This window comes from Salvelinus alpinus, chromosome 10 (assembly GCF_045679555.1).
Source record: "Salvelinus alpinus chromosome 10, SLU_Salpinus.1, whole genome shotgun sequence".
Classification (NCBI taxonomy): domain Eukaryota; kingdom Metazoa; phylum Chordata; class Actinopteri; order Salmoniformes; family Salmonidae; genus Salvelinus; species Salvelinus alpinus.
The window spans coordinates 23,767,141-23,786,971 of NC_092095.1; the positions used below are offsets into that span (position 1 = coordinate 23,767,141).

Consider the following 19,831-nt stretch of genomic DNA (forward strand, 5'->3'; position numbering starts at 1 on the left):
TATGTTTGCCATCTAGAATAGGGGTGTCAAAGTCATTTTGCCCTGGGGGCCACATATCCATAGTTTTTGGAATTTTCGATGCTCTCGACTCTCTAGCTTTCATTTCTGTGATTATTATCCAGCTGGACACAGTAAATAGATTGTATGAATGTAGGTCCATTCTCATTTCTACAGTTTCCAGTTGGTTTTAGTCATTTTAAGGTATATTGAGTTCGTTCCCTCCCTAACACAATCTAACTGATCTAAAAGTATGTTTGTCAAAATACCGATGGTATTATAGTTTGTTGCCTAATGAACATAACTATGGAGATCATTTAAGCACAAAGATGTTGGTTGGACTGGAGGAGAATAATGAACAATTTATTGGGAGTGGCAATCGTGGGGCCTGTGTGTGTGTGTGTGTGTGTGTATGCGCCGCTAGGAATGCTGGGTATTAATAGACCAGTAGGACACAGCCCCAGTCAGAACATCCGCAAAGGAGAAACAGATACAACAATCTCATTGTAAGAAAAGACTGTCTCGGTCACCTTCACCAATGTGATTAATCACAGTAATGACATGGGTTGTCATGAAAAGTTCAATAGATTTTATTGTTTGAAGAAATTCGAGGGTATCAGCACAGTCGATCACTGAAGATTCAGAATACTCATACTGTAGGTCTTTCAGAATTCCCATCAGAACAAAATTATTCAGTTAATTTCTGAGTGAGAAGACAATTCCCTTATGGAACTTTCATACTTCCAAAAAGACTTGTTTGACTATCTAAATGCCCATTGAAATGATCATGGCATGACAACAGAGATTGGTTGCTGAATACACAATTAGACAGAAGAAGCGAAGAATGCAAAGAAAATGAGGTATTCTTAGTGTAATCCCTACGAGTCATCACAACTAAACAAATTGAAGAGGGTCGTGTCACTTGCAGATACATTCATGAAAAATTACCTTTAAAAAAATTATATTTAAGGTGTTTTACAAAGTCAAAATCAAGAGGTTGGAATCACGTGTAAAGCACAGGTTTGCAAGTCCTTCATATTTGCTCATCAGACCATGGAGAAATGTGCTGATTGAAATAATTGCCAGTGTTCAGTCACTGCTTTGATTCCTGGAGCACTGTCTCCTCCAGCTCAGCGTAACGCCTCAACAGGGGAGCGAACACCTGAAACAAAAAAAGACAAAGAAATCCCAGTGAGAACCTAAATGTTCTACACTGCTCAAAAAAATAAAGGGAACACTAAAATAACACATCCTAGATCTGAATGAATGAAATATTCTTATTAAATACTTTTTTCTTTACATAGTTGAATGTGCTGACAACAAAATCACACAAAAATTATCAATGGAAATCAAATTTATCAACCCATGGAGGTCTGGATTTGGAGTCACACTCAAAATTAAAGTGGAAAACCACACTACAGGCTGATCCAACTTTGATGTAATGTCCTTAAAACAAGTCAAAATGAGGCTCAGTAGTGTGTGTGGCCTCCACGTGCCTGTATGACCTCCCTACAACGCCTGGGCATGCTCCTGATGAGGTGGCGGATGGTCTCCTGAGGGATCTCCTCCCAGACCTGGACTAAAGCATCCGCCAGCTCCTGGACAGTCTGTGGTGCAACGTGGCGTTGGTGGATGGAGCGAGACATGATGTCCCAGATGTGCTCAATTGGATTCAGGTCTGGGGAACGGGCGGGCCAGTCCATAGCATCAATGCCTTCCTCTTGCAGGAACTGCACCAGCATATGGTCTCACAAGGGGTCTGAGGATCTCATCTCGGTACCTAATGGCAGTCAGGCTACCTCTGGCGAGCCCATGGAGGGCTGTGTGGCCCCCCCAAAGAAATGCCACCCCACACCATGACTGACCCACCGCCAAACCGGTCATGCTGGAGGATGTTGCAGGCAGCAGAACGTTCTCCACGGCGTCTCCAGACTGTCACGTCTGTCACATGTGCTCAGTACGGTACTGGCTCAGATATTTCTTATTCACATTGTCCTTTCCTTTTTGTGAAAAGAGTATATGGTGGATGTGTAACCAGATCAGATCAGCACGGCTCGTCTCAACTCAGTAGTGTGAAAAGTGGTATATGGTTGAATGTATAACCAGCCAGCCCAGTATAAGTTCGCTCGGCTCAGAGGTATGAAAAGGCTACCAGACCTTAGAGTATTTTTTAGGTCTGAAAAGTAGTCTAAATAAAGTGGTTTGCCAGCCCAGAGGCCAGAAAATGGGGTTATTTTCTCCCCCTGTGGTGGATGGACACGCATGGTTGAGTGGTTAAGAGCAGGGCATAGCAGCAGACACCGAGCCAGGATGGCCTTTCTTCTGAAAATACACTGTGGACAGCATCAGTCATTTTGCTTTGAAAAGTCAGTCAGCCAGGACACTGTTTGTCTGCCCTTAGAACCCTGTGTGTGTGGGGGGGGGGTGGGGGGGGGTTACTATCCTTATGGGGACCAGAAGTCCTCACAAGGATAGTAAAACAAGGACAATACTGACAAGTGGGGACAAAAAGGCTTTTTTAGGCTTAGAGGTTTAATGTTAGGGTTACAATTAGGGTTAGAATTACTGTTAGGATCAGGGGGTTTGGTTTGGGTTAATAGGTTAGGGAAAATAGGAATTTTAATGGGAATGTGTGTGCGTGCGTACAGTGAGAAGAATATTGATATTGATTGAGTCTTCAACTCCAGTTTGAAACCTTTTAATTTCACATCCATTAGACTCCCCTGGTCCTCTCTATACCCCTGACTCCATTCCCCTGGTCCTCTCTATCCCCCTGACTCCATTCCCCTGGTCCTCTCTATCCCCCTGACTCCATCCCCCTGGTCCTGCCTATCCCCCTGACTCCATTTCCCTGGTCCTCTCTATCCCCCTGACTCCATTCCCCTGGTCCTGCCTATCCCCCTGACTCCATTCCCCTGGTCCTCTCTATCTCCCTGACTCCATTCCCCTGGTCCTCTCTATCCCCCTGACTCCATTCCCCTGGTCCTCTCTATCTCCCTGACTCCATTCCCCTGGTCCTGCCTATCCCCCTGACTCCATTCCCCTGGTTCTCTCTATCCCCCTGACTCCATACCCCTGGTCCTGCCTATCCCCCTGACTCCATTTCCCTGGTCCTCTCTATTCCCCTGACTCCATTCCCTTTGTCTTTTATATCTCTCTGAGCCCGGACTCCATTCTCCTGGTCTTCTCTATCCCCCGGACTCAATTTCCCTGGTCCTCTCTATCCACCTGACTCCATTCCCCTGGTCCTCTCTATCACCCTGACTCCATTCCCCTGGTCCTCTCTCTCTCTGAGCCCTGACTCCATTCCCCTGGTCCTCTCTATCCCCCTGACTCCATTCCCCTGGTCCTCTCTATCACCCTGACTCCATTCCCCTGGTCCTCTCTATCCTCCTGACTCCATTCCCCTGGTCCTCTCTATCCCCCTGACTCCATTCCCCTGGTCCTCTCTATCCCCCTGACTCCATTCCCCTGGACCTCTATATCCCCCTGACTCCATTTCCCTGGTCCTCTCTCTCCCTGACTCCATTCCCCTGGTCCTCTCTATCCCCCTGACTCCATTCCCCTGGTCCTCTCTATCCCCCTGACTCCATTTCCCTGGTCCTCTCTATTCCCTTGACTCCATTTCCCTGGTCCTCTCTTTCTGAGCCCTGACTCCATTCCCCTGGTCCTCTCTATCTTCATCTGTTTCTGTTATCCTCAGAGTTTCTACTCTCTCCTTTCTCTTGCTTGCTGTCTACCATACCCCTGCCCTCTTTCTCACTGCTCCAGCCCTCTACCTCCAATGCCCCTCCCCATCTCTACCCGCCCCTCTCACTTCCTCTGTGGAGTGTTGTCTCTAGGCCAGAGCTCCATGGTGCCACAGCGTATCATGCCAGAGCAGGGTGGCTAATCACACCAGTGTCAGCAGTTGGCAAGGGCCACCATGCACCGACGCTGTGCAATGCTCAGGAAATAAGATTGACATAACACTGCTGGAGGGAGTGTGTGCACGTGTGTGTGGTCGCACACAAAATCTTCTCTTCACCCCATGGTGAAATGTGTAGAATTGCAGCAAACTTTAGAACTGCAACATTTTCTCCACGCTTCATGGCGAAAGTTGTAGAATTGCAGGAAATGAACCTCTGACTGCATGTGTGTGTATGGATGTGGGTATGCATTTTTTCAGGCCCCCACCCCCATCAAAGTTGCCCATCCATGGACTAGGCTTTTAAACAAAAAAATGTAGGGGGTAGATCAGCTTTAATATTGCGGATAGATTGTAGCTTCCATCATTTCCAATACCCCACACATTTTGGGGTAAATATACAGTAGCAGTCAAAAGTTTGGACACACCTGCTCATTAAAGGGTTTTTCTTTATTTTTTAATATTTTCTACATTGCAGAATAATAGTGAAGACATCAAAACTATGAAATAACACACATAGAATTATGTAGTAACCAAAAAAGTATTAAACAAATTTAATTATATTTTACATTTGAGATTCTTCAAAGTAGCCACCCTTTGCCTTGATGACAGCTTTGCACACGCTTGGCATTCTCTTAACCAGCTTCATGAGGTAGTCACCTGGAATGCATTTCAATTAACAGGTGTGCCTTGTTAAAAGTTAATTTGTGCTATTTCTTTCCTTCTTAATGCGTTTGAGCCAATCAGTTGTGTTGTGACAAGGTAGGGGTGGTATACAGAAGATATATATAGTTTTAAACCACCAAGACTCTTCCTAGAGCTGGCCGCCCAGCCAATCTGAGCAATGGTCACTCACTCTGACAGAGCTCTAGAGTTCCTCTGTGGAGATGGGAGAACCTTCCAGAAGGACAACCATCTCTGCAGCACTCCACCAATCAGGCCTTTATGGTAGAGTGGCCAGACGGAAGCCACTCTTAAGGTTACATTTTTTTTTAAAGATGGTGGCAGCATCATGCTGTGGGGATGTTTTTCAGCTGCAGAAATTGGGAGACTAGTCGGGATTGCGGGAAAGATGAACAGAGCAAAGTACAGAGAGATCCTTGATGAAAACCTGCTCCAGAGCACTCAGGACCTCAGACTGGGGTGAAGGTTCACTTTCCAACAGGACAACGACCCTAAGCACACAGCCAAGACAATGCAGGAGTGGCTTCGGGACAAGTTTCTGAATGTCCTTGAGTGGCCCAGCCAGAGCCCGGACTTGAACCCTATTTAACATCTCTGGAGAGACCTGAAAATAGCTGTGCAGCAAGGCTCCCCATCCAACCTGACAGAGCTTGAGAGGATCTGCAGAGAAGAATGGGAGAAACTCCCCAAATACAGGTGTGCCAAACTTGTAGCATCATACCCAAGAAGACTCAAGACTGTAATCGCTGTAAAGGGTCTGAATACTTAGGAGTATTACCTATCTCGGAGCTCTATGAACAATTCCTTCGACCTCATGGCTTGGTTTTTGCTCTGACACCTTATAGAGACAGGTGTTTGCCTTTCCAAATCATGTCCAATCAATTGAATATACCACAGGTTCCCTTTGACATTATGAGGTATTGTGTGTAGATTGATGAAAAAAAAGTAATAATTTAATCAGTTTTAGAGGCTGTAATGTAACAAAATGTGGAAAAAGTAAAGGGGTCCGAATATGGATGAACGACCCAATAAGCAGCTTAGGTGAAAAATCAGATACATCTCACTCCACATTTCCTTCAGTGAATCTAATCCTCTTGCAATTTAAATCAAATCAAATTGTATTAGTCACATACATCGAATACAACAGGTGTAGACCTTACTTACAATGCAGTTAAAAAATATATATTTTTGAAATACGGATAAGAATAAGAAACAAAAGTAACAAGTAATTAAAGAACAACAGTAAAATAACAATAGCGAGACAATATACAGGGGGGTGCCGGTACAGAATCAATGTGCGGGGGCACCGGTTATTTGAGGTAAGATGTACATGAGGTAGAGTTAAAGTTACTATGCATAGTTGATAACAACAGAGAGTAGCAGTGGTGTAAAAGAGGGGGAAAGGGGCAATGCAAATAGTCTGGGTAGCCATTTGATTAGAAGTTCAGGAGTCTTATGGCTTGGGGGTAGAAGCTGTTTAGAAGCCTCTTGGACCTAGACTTGGCGCTCCGGTACCGCTTGCCGTGCAGTAGCAGAGAGAACAGTCTATGACTAGGGTGGCTGGTGTCTTTGACCATTTTTAGGGCTTTCCTTTGACACCGCTTGGTATAAAGGTCCTGGATGGCAGGAAGCTTGGCCCCAGTGATGTACTGGGCCGTTCGCACCACCCTCTGTAGTGCCTTGCGGTCGGAGGCCAAGAAGTTGCCATACCAGGCAGTGATGCATCCAGTCAGGATGCTCTCGATGGTGCAGCTGTAGAATCTTTTGAGGATCTGAGGACCCATGCCAAATCTTTTCAGTCTCCTGAGGGGGAATAGGTATTGTCGTACCCTCTTCACAACTGTCTTGGTGTGCTTGGACCATGTTAGTTTGTTGGTGATGTGGACACCAAGGAACTTGAGGCTATCAACCTGCTCCACTGCAGCCCCGTCGATGAGAATGGGGGCATGCTCAGTCCTCTGTTTCCTGTAGTCCACAATCATCTCCTTTGTCTTGATCACGTTGTGGGAGAGGTTGTTGTCCTGGCACCACACAGCCAGGTCTCTGACCTCCTCCCTATAGGCTGTCTCGTCATTGTCGTTGATCAGGCCTACCACCGTGTTGTCATCGGCAAACTTAATGATGGCGTTGGAGTCGTGCCTGGCCGTGCAGTCATGAGTGAACAGGGAGGACTGGAGAGGACTGAGCACGCACCCTGAGGGGCCCCTGCGGCCTTTAAAGCGGCAGCTCTAGCCTTTAGGACAGTGCGGATGTTGCCTGTAATCCATGGCTTCTGGTTGGGGTATGTACGTACGGTCACTGTGGGGACTACATCATCAATTAACTTATTGATGAAGCCAATGAATGATGTGGTGTACTCCTCAATACCATCGGAGAAATCCCGGAACATATTCCAGTCTGTGCTAGCAAAACAGTCCTGTAGCTTAGCATCTGCTTCATCTGACCACTTAATCGATCTCGTCACTGGTGTTTCCTGCTTGAATTTTTGCTTGTAAGCAGGAATCAGGAAGATAGAATTATGGTCAGATTTGCCAAATGGAGGGCGAGGGAGAGCTTTGTATGCGTCTCTGTGTGTGGTGTAAAGGTGGTCCAGAGTGTTTTCCCCTCTGGTTGCACATTTAACATGCTGATAGAAATTTGGTCAACTGGATTTAAGTTTCCCTGCATTAAAGTCCCCGGCCACTAGGAGCGCCGTCTCTGGGTGAGCGTTTTCTTGTTTGCTTATGGCGGAATACAGCTCATTCAATGCTGTCTTAGTGCCAGACTCAGTCTGTGGTGGTATGTAAACAGCTACGAAAAATACAGATAAACTCTCTAGGTAGACAGTGTGGTCTACAGCTTATCATGAGACACTCTACCTCAGGCGAGCAACATTTTAACGTGTTAACCCTCGCAAGGCTGCCGGTCCAGACGGACCAGCTGGCTGGTGTGTTAACGGACATATTCAATTAATCCCTATCCCAGTCTGCTGTTCCCACATGCTTCAAGAGGGCCACCATTGTTCCTGTTCCCAAGAAAGCTAAGGTAACTGAGCTAAACGACTAAACGCCCCGTAGCACTCACTTCCGTCATCATGAAGTGCTTTGAGAGACTAGTCAAGGACCATATCACTTCCACCCTACCTGACACCCTAGATCCACTCCAATTTGCTTACCGCCCCAATAGGTCCACAGACGATGCAATCGCAATCACACTGCCCTAACCCATCTGGACAAGAGGAATACCTATGTAAGAATGCTGTTCATCGACTACAGCTCAGCATTTAACACCATAGTACAATCCAAACTCGTCATTAAGCTCGAGACCCTGGGTCTTGACCCCGCCCTGTGAAACTGGGTCCTGGACTTCCTGACGGGCCGCCCCCAGGTGGTGAGGGTAGGAAACAACATCTCCACCCCGCTGATCCTCAACACTGGGGCCCCACAAGGGTGCGTACTCAGCCCTCTCCTGTACTCCCTGTTCACCCATGACTGCGTGGCCATGCACGCCTCCAACTCAATCATCAAGTTTGCAGACGACACTACAGTGGTACGCTTGATTACCAACAACGACGAGACGGCCTACAGGGAGGTGAGGGCCCTCGGAGTGTGGTGTCAGGAAAATAACCTCACACTCAATGTCAACAAAACAAAGGAGGTGATCGTGGACTTCAGGAAACAGCAGAGGGAGCAGCCCCCTATCCACATCGACAGGACAGTAGTGGAGAAGGTGGAAAGTTTTAAGTTCCTCGGCGTACACATCACGGACAAACTGAAATAGTCCACCCACACAGACAGCGTGGTGAAGAAGGCGCAGCAACGCCTCTTCAACCTCAGGATGCTGAAGAAATTTGGCTTGTCACCAAAAACACTCAAACTTTTACAGATGCACAATCGAGAGCATCCTGTCGGGCTGTTAACACCGCCTGGTACGGCGGTGATACAGCACGCAACCGTAAGGCTCTCCAGAGGGTAGTGAGGTCTGCACAACGCATCACCGGGGGCAAACTACCTTCCCTCCAGGACACCTACACCACCCGATGTCACAGGAAGGCCAAAAAGATCATCAAGGACAACAACCACCCGAGCCACTGCCTGTTCACCCCGCTAACATCCAGAAGGCGAGGTCAGTACAGGTGCATCAAAGCTGGGACCGAGAGACTGAAAAACAGCTTCCATCTCAAGGCCATCAGACTGTTAAACAGCCACCACTAACATTGAGTGGCTGCTGCCAACATACTGACTCAAATCTCTAGCCACTTTAATAATAAAAAAATTGGATGTAATAAATGTTTCACTAGCCACTTTAAACAATGCCACTTTATATAATGTTTACATACCCTACATTACTCATCTCATATGTATATACTGTACTCTATACCATCTACTGCATCTTGCCTATGCTGTTCGGCCATCGCTCATCCATATATTTTTATGTACATATTCTTATTCATTCCTTTACATTTGTGTGTATAAGGTAGTTGTTGTGAAATTGTTAGATTACTTGTTAGATATTACTGCATGGTCGGAACTAGAAGCACAAGCATTTCGCTACACTCGCATTAACATCTGCTAACCATGTGTATGTGACAAATAAAATTTGATTTGATTTAGATATCGTGCACCAGCTGTTATTTACAAAAATACATAATCCGCCACCACTTGTCTTACCAGATGCTGCTGTTCTATCCTGCCGGTACAACGTATAACCAGCCTGCTGTATGTTGATAGTGTCATCGTTCAGCCACGACTCCGTGAAACATAAGATATTACAGTTTTGAATGTCCTGTTGGTAGTTTAATCTTCCGCGTAGATCATCAATTTTAATCTCCAAAGATTGCACGTTTGCTAGCAGAAGTGGGGGTTTATTCGATCGCCTACAAATCCTCAGAAGGCAGCACGCCCTCTGGCCCCTTTTTCTCTGCCTCCTCTTCACGCAAATCACAAGGATCTGGGCCTGTTCCCGAGAAAGCAGTATATTACTCGGGTTGGGCTCGTCAGACTCTTTAAAGGAAAATAATAATACTGACAGTCCGTGGTGAGTAATCGCAGTCCTGATGTCCAAAAGTTATTTTCGGTCATAAGAGACGGTAGCGGCAACATTATGTACAAACGCAAATAAATGAACAAAAAAACACATTCGGTTGGGGACACTTAAACGTCAGCCTTCTTCTCCGGCGCCATAGTTACTTCTCCCGAGTCTATAGAGATTGCATTGCGGGAGAGTATATTAAACGGGGAAAAAAGGAGGGGTGAAAGATATTTTCCTCTGCCAGCCTGTGCCCCATACCTAAGAAAATAGCTTTCTGCCCCCTTGACACCATCCATTAATGTTGTTCTCTGGCAATAGCAGGCTATCCCTGGGGGGCATACAGAATTGTGTTGTATTGTACATGTCAACAACACACTCAATTTGGAAAGTGTAATAGACATTTAGTATAACTAGTGTGTGCGTGGTGTGTGTGTTGGTTGGTTTTTCTATCCTTGTGGGGACAAAAAAAATCCACAAACGTCCCCACAAAAACAAGGAAAATTCTCCCTCGTGGGGACATTTCCAATGACCCCATGAGCTTAGGGGTTAGGTTTAGGGTTAGGGTAAGGGGTTAGGTTTAGGGTTACGGGTTAAGGTTTGGGTAAGGGGTTAGTGGTTAGGTTTAGGGTTATGGGTTAGGCTTAGGTTAAATAGGATTTTGAATGGAAATCAATTTTAGGTCCCCCGAGGATAGAAGAACAAAACGTGTGTAAGGTAAACACCAATTAAAGAACCCTCTGAATAGTGTAGTCTCTGCTGACCTCTGACAATCTCTATGAAGGGAGATAAAGACCCAGCGTTTCCACAGCAACAACACCCCGATGCCCCAGAGGACAGTGGGTAGTGTGGTACACTAACACTGCTCTCCTTTTGGCCGGGTAGTCCCTTCTATGGGCCACATCAATCAGGTCAGAGAGAAATCTCAGAGAGGCCTATGCACATCCATGATTTCTTATGTCGATAAAAAGGGCCGACAGTATTAGGCTAAAAAAGGGATATTCACACACTGATTTATGCTCTCAATAAACTGTGAAGGTTTATTTCAAAAGCTGTGTTAGCTATCTGTTAGCCTACAAATCCCTGACCAGAACTGACATTGTACAACATCAGCATGCTAGCAGTTAACATTAAGAAGTACAAGGCTTTGTGATTCATTCAATTTCTTTTTATAGTTTAGTAAAACTGTCCAGGGTGCTGAATACTTAGTCTAAAACTTCTGCTTTTCCCAGCAACACCATGTAGCTAAGTAGCTGTCGTTAATATGGAGGTAGGATGTTCGACGGGTTTGCATAAAAGTGCAATGAACGGTAATCCGGCATGTCTGATTCCTGCCATCTCCTTAATAGGTTGCCGCTGCCGCCCTGACAGCTAAACGTATTCCCGCCCAACAGGGGCTGACGACACGTCATCTGCAATGAATTCCCACCGGGGCATAGCAAATATAGAGCATTCTAATATAACACACAAACACACAATGCTCATCGGTCCCTCAGACCACATTCAAAGATACGCTGCCGAGAAGCTAGAACAAAAGGCACACTTCAGAGAAGCAGCGCCGTTGTTAATGTATTGTGAAACCGACAGACAACATCACTTTAAAGCTCAATAGGTAGGCTGTAGTGACGTGAAAGTGATTGAAAGGTCTATTAACAACACAAAGATAAGCTACTGTACATAAAGTACATCATGTACTCTCCATACAGTACATGAAGTTCCCTGGTTCTTTCAACCTGTAAGGCAGCTGTAGGATCTTAATTTGATCACCCTGTTACAGGAGAACTTTCCTGAAATGCAGAAAATGTCAAACTTGTAGTGTATTTGAGGTTTTAAAAGGCTTCTGAAGTTTGTAATTTCCACTTAAATATTTCTGATTTGATTTTCCCTTACGAAAAACTCCTACAAAAATATCCAAATAGTAATTCACATTTCCTGTTGCTTCAGGATTATTTTTTTCCCAGTTGTAGCAAAATGGCTCAAATTAAGACATGTACAGGTCCAGAGCTCATCTTCTGCAGACAATGAAAGAGATGACGGCAAAACAACTGTCTGTCTTAACATTACAAAACAGTCATTTTCTATCTTTAGGAATACACACAGTACTGTGTGTGTGTGTGTGTGTGTGTCATGAGGGACGGAGAGGAGAAACAACATGTATGACTTTCAGCTCATTCAGAACATATACTAGACTACTGTGTATAGGAACATAACAGACCAGGCAACAATACACTTTATATTTTGATTGGTGGCCAATTAATGGAAAATTAACACACATCATTTACATTGCTGTCTCATTAGGAAGAACATCGTCATTCACTGGGTGGGAAATGAGTCGCACACGCTGTCTCGCAAAACAGTCTAATAATCAAAGGCTTCTAAATTTATAGCGCTGCAGGAGGAAACCCTGTTCGATGTGCTACATCACGCATGTAATAAGCAGTTGTGAAATGTCTCATTGTTATTTATGAAGAATACTGAATTATTTAAAGGTACATCATGAGAAAAGCCTGCAAAACATCTCCTCACTAATACTGGTATCATCTTAAGAAACCCAGCCAGTTTCGTAGCTACATGTATCTTGTAAAATATTTTAAATACATGCATTTTTCATGTGATATAAAAAGTGTATTTATATCTCATATGGTATTGTCAGTTTGTAATGACAGAAAGGTACACGTTTGATATCAATTTTGGCAATATTTCCCCATTCCAAAAAAATAACCTTCCAAATCAATGGCAGTCTAATTTGACTTACCACTGTTTGCCTCCCATACACACAAAAAATTAGGACTGATATCTAATATGCATATATGTTGTTATTCATGCCTTCGCCATTAGAATGACGAGCATCTCTTCTTGACTGGGTGATAACAGAGATATTCGACATGTCAGTGAGAGATATTCGACATGTCAGTGATTACAGAGAAATTCAACATGCCAAATATATGAGAGATATTAGACATGTCAAACCGTCTCCCTTTTCCCGGGACCCCAAATCATACCAGTCGCCATGTTAATGTGCCTTTGTTGGGGTAGGTAATGTCTGATTTTAGGAGGGAGGTAGGCACTAAGCTTTTTCCTCACAGAATCCTTCACAATGAGACAATCGTTGAACTGTGATGTTTCTGTCAAACTCCAAATTAAGAAACAGCAAGCGGCCCACTTTGTTACTGTCTCTCTTTCACACAGCCTACATAGACAACCTTGAGGGAAGGGAAGGGGGGGAGAAGTGAGGGATTGCAGGAATAAAGACAAAGGCTAAAAAAATATTAAGATGTTTGCCATTAAGCTGTCGTAGTCCTAGCTCATGAATATTTATCAAGGTTGAAGTTTAAGCCCACATTTGGAACATCTCTCTTTTAAAAGCGTTTTTTCCCCCTTCTCCTCACTACCTGTTTCATTGTTGACATTTACATTTAAGTCATTTAGCAGACGCTCTTATCCAGAGCGACTTACAAATTGTTACCATGTGGGTTTTAGCTTGCTTGAGCCTGATAACTGAAGAGTGTTAATTCACCTGTTTCCATACATTTCATTTTAAAACTGTTATCTTACAAAGGAGTTGTTTAATCTAACTGCTTAACTATTTATCTGTACATGGATGGAATTGTATTTGTAGTTAAAAAAAAAAAAAAATCCTAATCTTTACAGGAAACATAGTCAGAGAAATGCTGATGAATGTCTTGCTCGAGCTGTGTATGCAACTGGCAATGGGTATTGGAAAAGATTTCTGAATGTTCTTCGCCCAGCATACACCCCTCCAACCAGACATGCTTTATCTACTCATTTGCTGGATGCAGAGTTCAACAGAGTTCAAGTGAAGGTCAAGCAAATAATAGAGAAAGCAGACCTTATTACAATCACCTCTGATGGGTGGTCAAATGTTTGTGGGCAAGGAATAATTAAACTATATCATCTCCACCCCTCAACCAGTATTCCACAAGAGCACAGACACAAGGGACAACAGACACACCGGTCTCTACATTACAGATGAGCTGAAGGCAGTCATCAATGATGTTGGACCACAGAAGGTATTTGCACTGGTGACAGACAATTCTGCGAACATGAAGGCTGCTTGATCTAAAGTGGAGGAGTCCTACCCTCACATCACACCCATTGGCTGTGCTGCTCATGCATTGAATCTGCTCCTCAAGGTCATCATGGCACTGAAAACAATGGATATACTCTACAAGAGAGCCAAGGAAATGGTTAAGTATGTGAAGGGTCATCAAGTTATAGCAGCAATCTACCTCACCAAGCAAAGTGAGAAGAATAAGAGCTCCACATTGAAGCTGCCCAGCAACTCCCGTTGGGGTGGTGTTGTCATCATGTTTGACAGTCTCCTGGAGGGGAAGGAGTCTCTCCAAGAAATGGCCATATCGATATGGACAGCCCCATCAAGAGGATCCTCCTGGATTATGTATTTTGGGAGAGAGTGGTAAGCAGCCTGAAACTCCTGAAACCTATAGCAGTAGCCATTACACGAATTGAGGGAGACAATGCCATCCTGTCTGATGTTCAGATTCTGCTTGCAGATGTAAGAGAAGAAATCCGTACTGCCCTGCCCACTTCACTGTTGCTCCAAGCAGAGGAAACTGCAGTTCTGAAATACACCAAAAAGACTTCTGCCTGAAGCCCATACACGCCGCAGCGTACATGTTGGACCCCAAGTATGCTGGCAAGAGAATCCTGTCTGGTGCAGAGATCAACAAGGCCTATGGTGTCATCACTACTGTGTCTCGTCACCTTGGCCTGGACGAGGGCAAGGTTCTTGGCAGTCTGGCGAAGTACACTTCCAAGCAAGGGCTTTGGGATGGAGATGCAATATGGCAGTCGTGCCAACATATCTCATCAGCCACCTGGTGGAAGGGACTTTGTGGATCTGAGGCTCTTTACCTTGTTGCCTCTATCATCCTCCAAATCCCACCAACATCAGCCGCCTCAGAGCACAACTGGTCCTTGTTTGGGAACACACACACCAGAGCACGCAACAGGCTGACCAATACAAGGGTTGAAAAATTGGCCCATCCGGGCAAATTTGAGTATTTTTGAGCCTGACAACGAGCCATTCTCAACAAGGTTTGAAAGTGACAGTGAAGATGAGGCCTCATAGTCTGATGTTCATAAGGTGGACATTGAGGAGGTCCAGGGAGAAGACATGGAAGCCTGAGAGGAAGACATCCAAAGCTGTAGTTTGTAGACTATCATTTTAAAGATGTATGTTGAAAACGTTTTTGGGAGATGCGATGGATCATTGGGGATCATTCGATATTCCCTTTCTTGTGTTGTTCAATGAAATCATCCCATGTGAAGAGTCAACTCATTTAATTAAAGTTCAATTCATAACTATTTATTTTAATTTTATTTCTATTGGTAGGACTTAATAATTTGTAATTATGTCTACTTATGATAAGGTAAAATGTTTATGTTTCTGTCTCCATATGATATGGTAAATATATCCAATGCAAAAAACATCTACATTTAAAAATAATTTGCATATATTTGCATTAATTACCATATAGTCTCGTTAATTCCCATATATTCCCGTTAACTCATACGGAAAGTTTCCACCTCTGAATATCCCCCAAAATGTGCAACCATACTCTTGACACCAACTTCTTGTGACTCTGAAGAAGTCCAAATATGGACACCGTACGTACAACTACAACCCTGACTGTTGATGTTGCTTCTTAACTTCTGGACTAAGGAGTACAAAACCAGTACATTTCAAAACATTGTGACAACTGTCAATCATCTCAGGATCCTCTTCTTTTAAGCCTAGACAATGTTAATTAACTAGACCTACAGTGCATGTCCCACATCCCTTATCCCATAATTAAGCCCTTACAGAGGCTAAAAGAGCACAACTTAACTTACTTCCACGTCAGAGGAACCTGTTCCCCTCGGCACACTGTGCTGCTGTGTAATGCTTTGTGAACTGTACACACACACACACATATACGCACGTCATCTATAGGTATGTGCGTTGGGTTTTTCTAATGGGTACTGCCTGCTATATACCTTCACCTCATAGGAAGAACTTGTTCACCTCGGCACACTCCTGCTGCGCTTCATGAATTGTAAGCACAGGCACTCAGGCACACACAGATACACACACAAGCACACACACACTAACTCTCTACAGTATGTGCGCATGTGTTCTCTCTTGGGCCTTATGGTTTTGTCCTAGACATATATAGGTTTCCATGCCTATGATATGTTCATATGTCAAATAAACATGATGAACTCTTGTGCAATGTGAATAGTGAGTGAGCTGCTCCCACAATGTAAAGCAGGATGATTTGTGAGTACATTTTCCTCGTATAGAAATTACGGTCTCAATAAGAACATGAAAACACCATTGTGTCAAAAATGGCCATTCCTACACGGGGAGATCAACCTATATACCTCAGTTAACCCTCGAGTTAATTTCAGTGGCCCCGTGGAAATCGAATTAGCATAATAAAAATATTCCCGTCAAAATTCGTCAGTTTAAGATAGAGATCAGTTTTTTTGCATGGACTGCGCGTCAATCCACCGCATCGGCCAATTGCGGCCTTACGCATCTGCATTGGAAGGTGGCCGAGATACAGCGGTATTTGTCAGACCATGAGACATCCAGAAAATCGGTCTTCTCACAAAAACATCTATAGTGTCTGGACTGTTTGGCCTACACATTAATATGACCCCTCTATGGAAAGGTTTTGCTCTAGGATGCCCACAAGCCTCACGTGACTCGCCGGTACCAGTAAAAAAAGAAATGAATGGAAGTATATATGTAAGTAGTTAGTACCTAAAAAAAGGGGGTAAATATGTGTGAAAAAAATACAAATAGTTTCTTGATCTTTCTTATAGCTCTAAAACTTACAGTTGAAGTCGGAAGTTTACATACACTTTATCCAAATACATTTAAACTCAGTTTTTCACAACTCCTGACATTTAATCCTAGTAAAAGTTCCCTGCCTTAGGTCAGTTAGGATCACCACTCTATTTAAGAATGTGAAATGTCAGAATAATAGTAGAGAGAATGATTTATTTCAGCTTTTGTTTGACATTCCCAGTGGGTCAGAAGTTTACATACACTCAATTAGTATTTGGTAGCATTGCCTTTAAATTGTTTAAAAGCCTCCCCCTTTTTCCTCTAAACATAACAATGGTCATTATGGCCAAACAGTTCTATTTTGTTTCATCAGACCAGAGGAAAAAGTACAATCTTTGTCCCCATGCGCAGTTGAAAACCGTAGTCTGGCTTTTACATGGCGATTTTGGAGCAGTGGCTTCTTCCTTGCTGAGCGGCCTTTTAGGTTATGTCAATATAGGACTCGTTTTACTGTGGATATAGATACTTTTGTACCTGTTTCCTCCAGCATCTTCACAGGGTCCTTTGCTGTTGTTCTGGGATTAATTTGCACTTTTCGCACCAAAGTACGTTCATCTCTAGGAGACAGAACGCGTCTCCTTCCTGAGCGGTATGACGGCTGTGGGGACCCATGGTGTTTATACTAGCATAATATTGTTTGTACAGATGAACGTGGTACCTTCAGACTTTTGGAAATTGCTCCCAAGGATGAACCAGACTTGAGGTCAACAATTTTTTTTCTGAGGTCTTGGCTGATTTCTTTTGATTTTCCCATGATGTCAAGCAAAGATCCACTCAGTTTGAAGGTAGGCCTTGAAATACATCCACAGGTACACCTCCAATTGACTCAAATGATGTCAATTAGCCTATCAGAAGCTTCTAAAGCCATGACATCATTTTCTGGAATTTTCTAAGCTGTTTAAAGGCACAGTCAACTTCTGACCCACTGGAATTGTGATATAATGAATTATAAGTGAAATAATCTGTCTCTAAACAATTGTTGGAAAAATGACTTAAGTAGATGCCCTAACCGACTTACCAAAACTATAGTTTGATAACAAGACATTTGTGGAGTGGTTGAAAAACTAGTTTTAATGACTCCAACCTAAGTCTATGTAAACTTCCGACTTCAACTGGAACTATCTGTTTTTCTATGAATTAGTCTGTTATTCATTCATCTGTTCTTTTTTGGGGGATCCCTAAAAGGGTCCTAAAATTCTAAATCAAATAGCTGAATGATCCTTGGTATGACTGTCATAAAACAATTCTCCCCAGCTTAGAATCTAGAGGGTTAACGACATCGCTCAAGCCTCCATTTGCACATACTAGCAGCCCAGCAGTGGCCGTTCACAATGACGCAGAGTCACCGACCCCGTACGCCAAACTCCAATTACCTCGCTGTGTTTTATCAAAGATGCCGCTTGATTAGTCCACTGTCGGCGGCAACATTGGCTGCATCTCTTACAAATGCTCACAATGGCTGCCTCGCCCACTAATTCCCAGAAATGTCACTTCAATTTCACACAGCTCCTTATTGGCCTATTTGTGCTAAATAACATGTATTTTAACTAGAACTGAGCTTTTCCCTCATCCATTAATCTCCTTCTGTAAAAGTCTCTCTTTCTCACACACACACACGCACACACACACACACACACACACACACACACACACACACACACACACACACACACACACACACACACACACACACACACACACACACACCTAAAGTCTCTGGCTCCATTTAGATAGCAAACCACCGTCTGTCCCTGCGTGACCCCCGTGTATTTCTACCACCGGTCAGAGTGGATGGCATGTAATTCACTTTTACAATCACTTCACCAAAGGGGGATGAAGCATTTAATGAAGAAGCAGTGACTCATAAAAGTAGGCTATTCGGCAGCCGATAAGTCTGGAGACTGAGGGGAGAGTTTAGTGGCTAAAAAAGCGTCTTGTAGTCATAGCCGTCACTCACACAATCGCTATGTTCCCCCTGTGACGCTGCCACTGTTAAACAGTAGAGCTCTTTGACATTTGAGGTAGGCCGGGATATGGCGAAGACACTGTGATTTCATTGGTCAGTTCATTACAACACAGTGATTTCATTGGTCACTTCATTAGGACACTGTGATTTCATTGGTCACATTGCTAAGCACTTTGCCAATCCTGTCGGTGCTACTTAACAGTAATGTTTAAGCGGCATGTTACATCCAAGCTGTCTGCCCTGAGCCAACAGCGGAACATTAAAACCATTCAGAAAGATCAAAGAGGCGATCAAAGAAATGTTGTACAGAAAATGTAGACCTGGAGCCATTGCCTTTGAGGCACAGACAGCTAGTTCCTTAGCATATGTATCCCTCATTCCCATGCCTTACCTTAAAATAGTATGTGATCCATTTGGAAAACTTATTGAAATGCGTTCACAAAGTATTACTCACAGTGGCAAGAAAAAGTATGTGAACCCTTTGGAATTATCTGGATTTCTGCATGAATTGGTCATAAAATTAGATCTGATCTTCATCTAACAGACAAACACAGTGTGCCTAAACTAATAACGCACAAATTATTGTATTTCTGTCTATATTGAATACATAATTTAAACATTCACAGCGTAGGTTGGAAAAAGTATGTGAACCCCTAGGCTAATGACTTCTCCAAATGCTAAATGGAGTCAGGAGTCAGCTAACCTGGAGTACAATCATTGAGACGAGATTGGAGATGTTGGTTAGAGCTGCCCTGCCCTATAAAAAACACTCACAAAATGTTTGTTTGCTATTCACAAGAAGCATTGCCTGATGTGAACCATGCCTCGAACAAAAGAGATCTCAGAAGACCCAAGATTAAGAATTGTTGACTTGCATAAAGCTGGAAAGGTTTACAAAAGTATCTCTAAAAGCCTTGATGTTCATCAGTCCACTTTAAGACAAATTGTCGATAAATGGAGAAAGTTCAGCACTGTTGCTACTCTCCCTAGGAGTGGCCGTCCTGCAAAGATGACTGCAAGAGCACAGCGCAGAATGCTCATTGAGGTTAAGAAGAATCTTAGAGTGTCAGCTAAAGACTTAAAGAAATCTCTGGAACATGCTAAAATCTCTGTTGACGAGTCTACGATACATAAAACACAAAACAAGAATGGTGTTCATGGGAGGACACCACGGAAGAAGCCACTGCTGTCTAAAAAAACATTGCTGCACATCTGAAGTTCGCAAAAGAGCATCTGGATGTTCCATAGCGCTACTGGCAAAATATTCTGTGGACAAATTAAACTAAAGTTGAGTTGTGGAAGGAAGGAAGGAACACACAACAACATCAAAACCTCATCCCAACTGCAACGTATGGTGAAGGGAGCATCATGGTTTGGACCTGCTTTGCTG

At 43.7% G+C, this 19,831-nt stretch overlaps 1 protein-coding gene across 2 annotated transcripts in view; it reads right to left on the bottom strand.

The window, feature by feature from the left end:
* Positions 1-571: 571 nt before the first annotated feature.
* The window catches only part of xylb (xylulokinase homolog (H. influenzae)), a 62,415-nt gene continuing 43,155 nt past the window's right edge, over positions 572-19,831 (bottom strand). For both annotated transcript variants that reach the window (XM_071328509.1, XM_071328510.1), the window contains one exon: positions 572-1,159. In XM_071328509.1, coding sequence (XP_071184610.1) covers positions 1,091-1,159 — 69 coding nt within the window. In that variant the 3' untranslated portion in view covers positions 572-1,090. The remainder of the gene's footprint in view (positions 1,160-19,831) is intronic.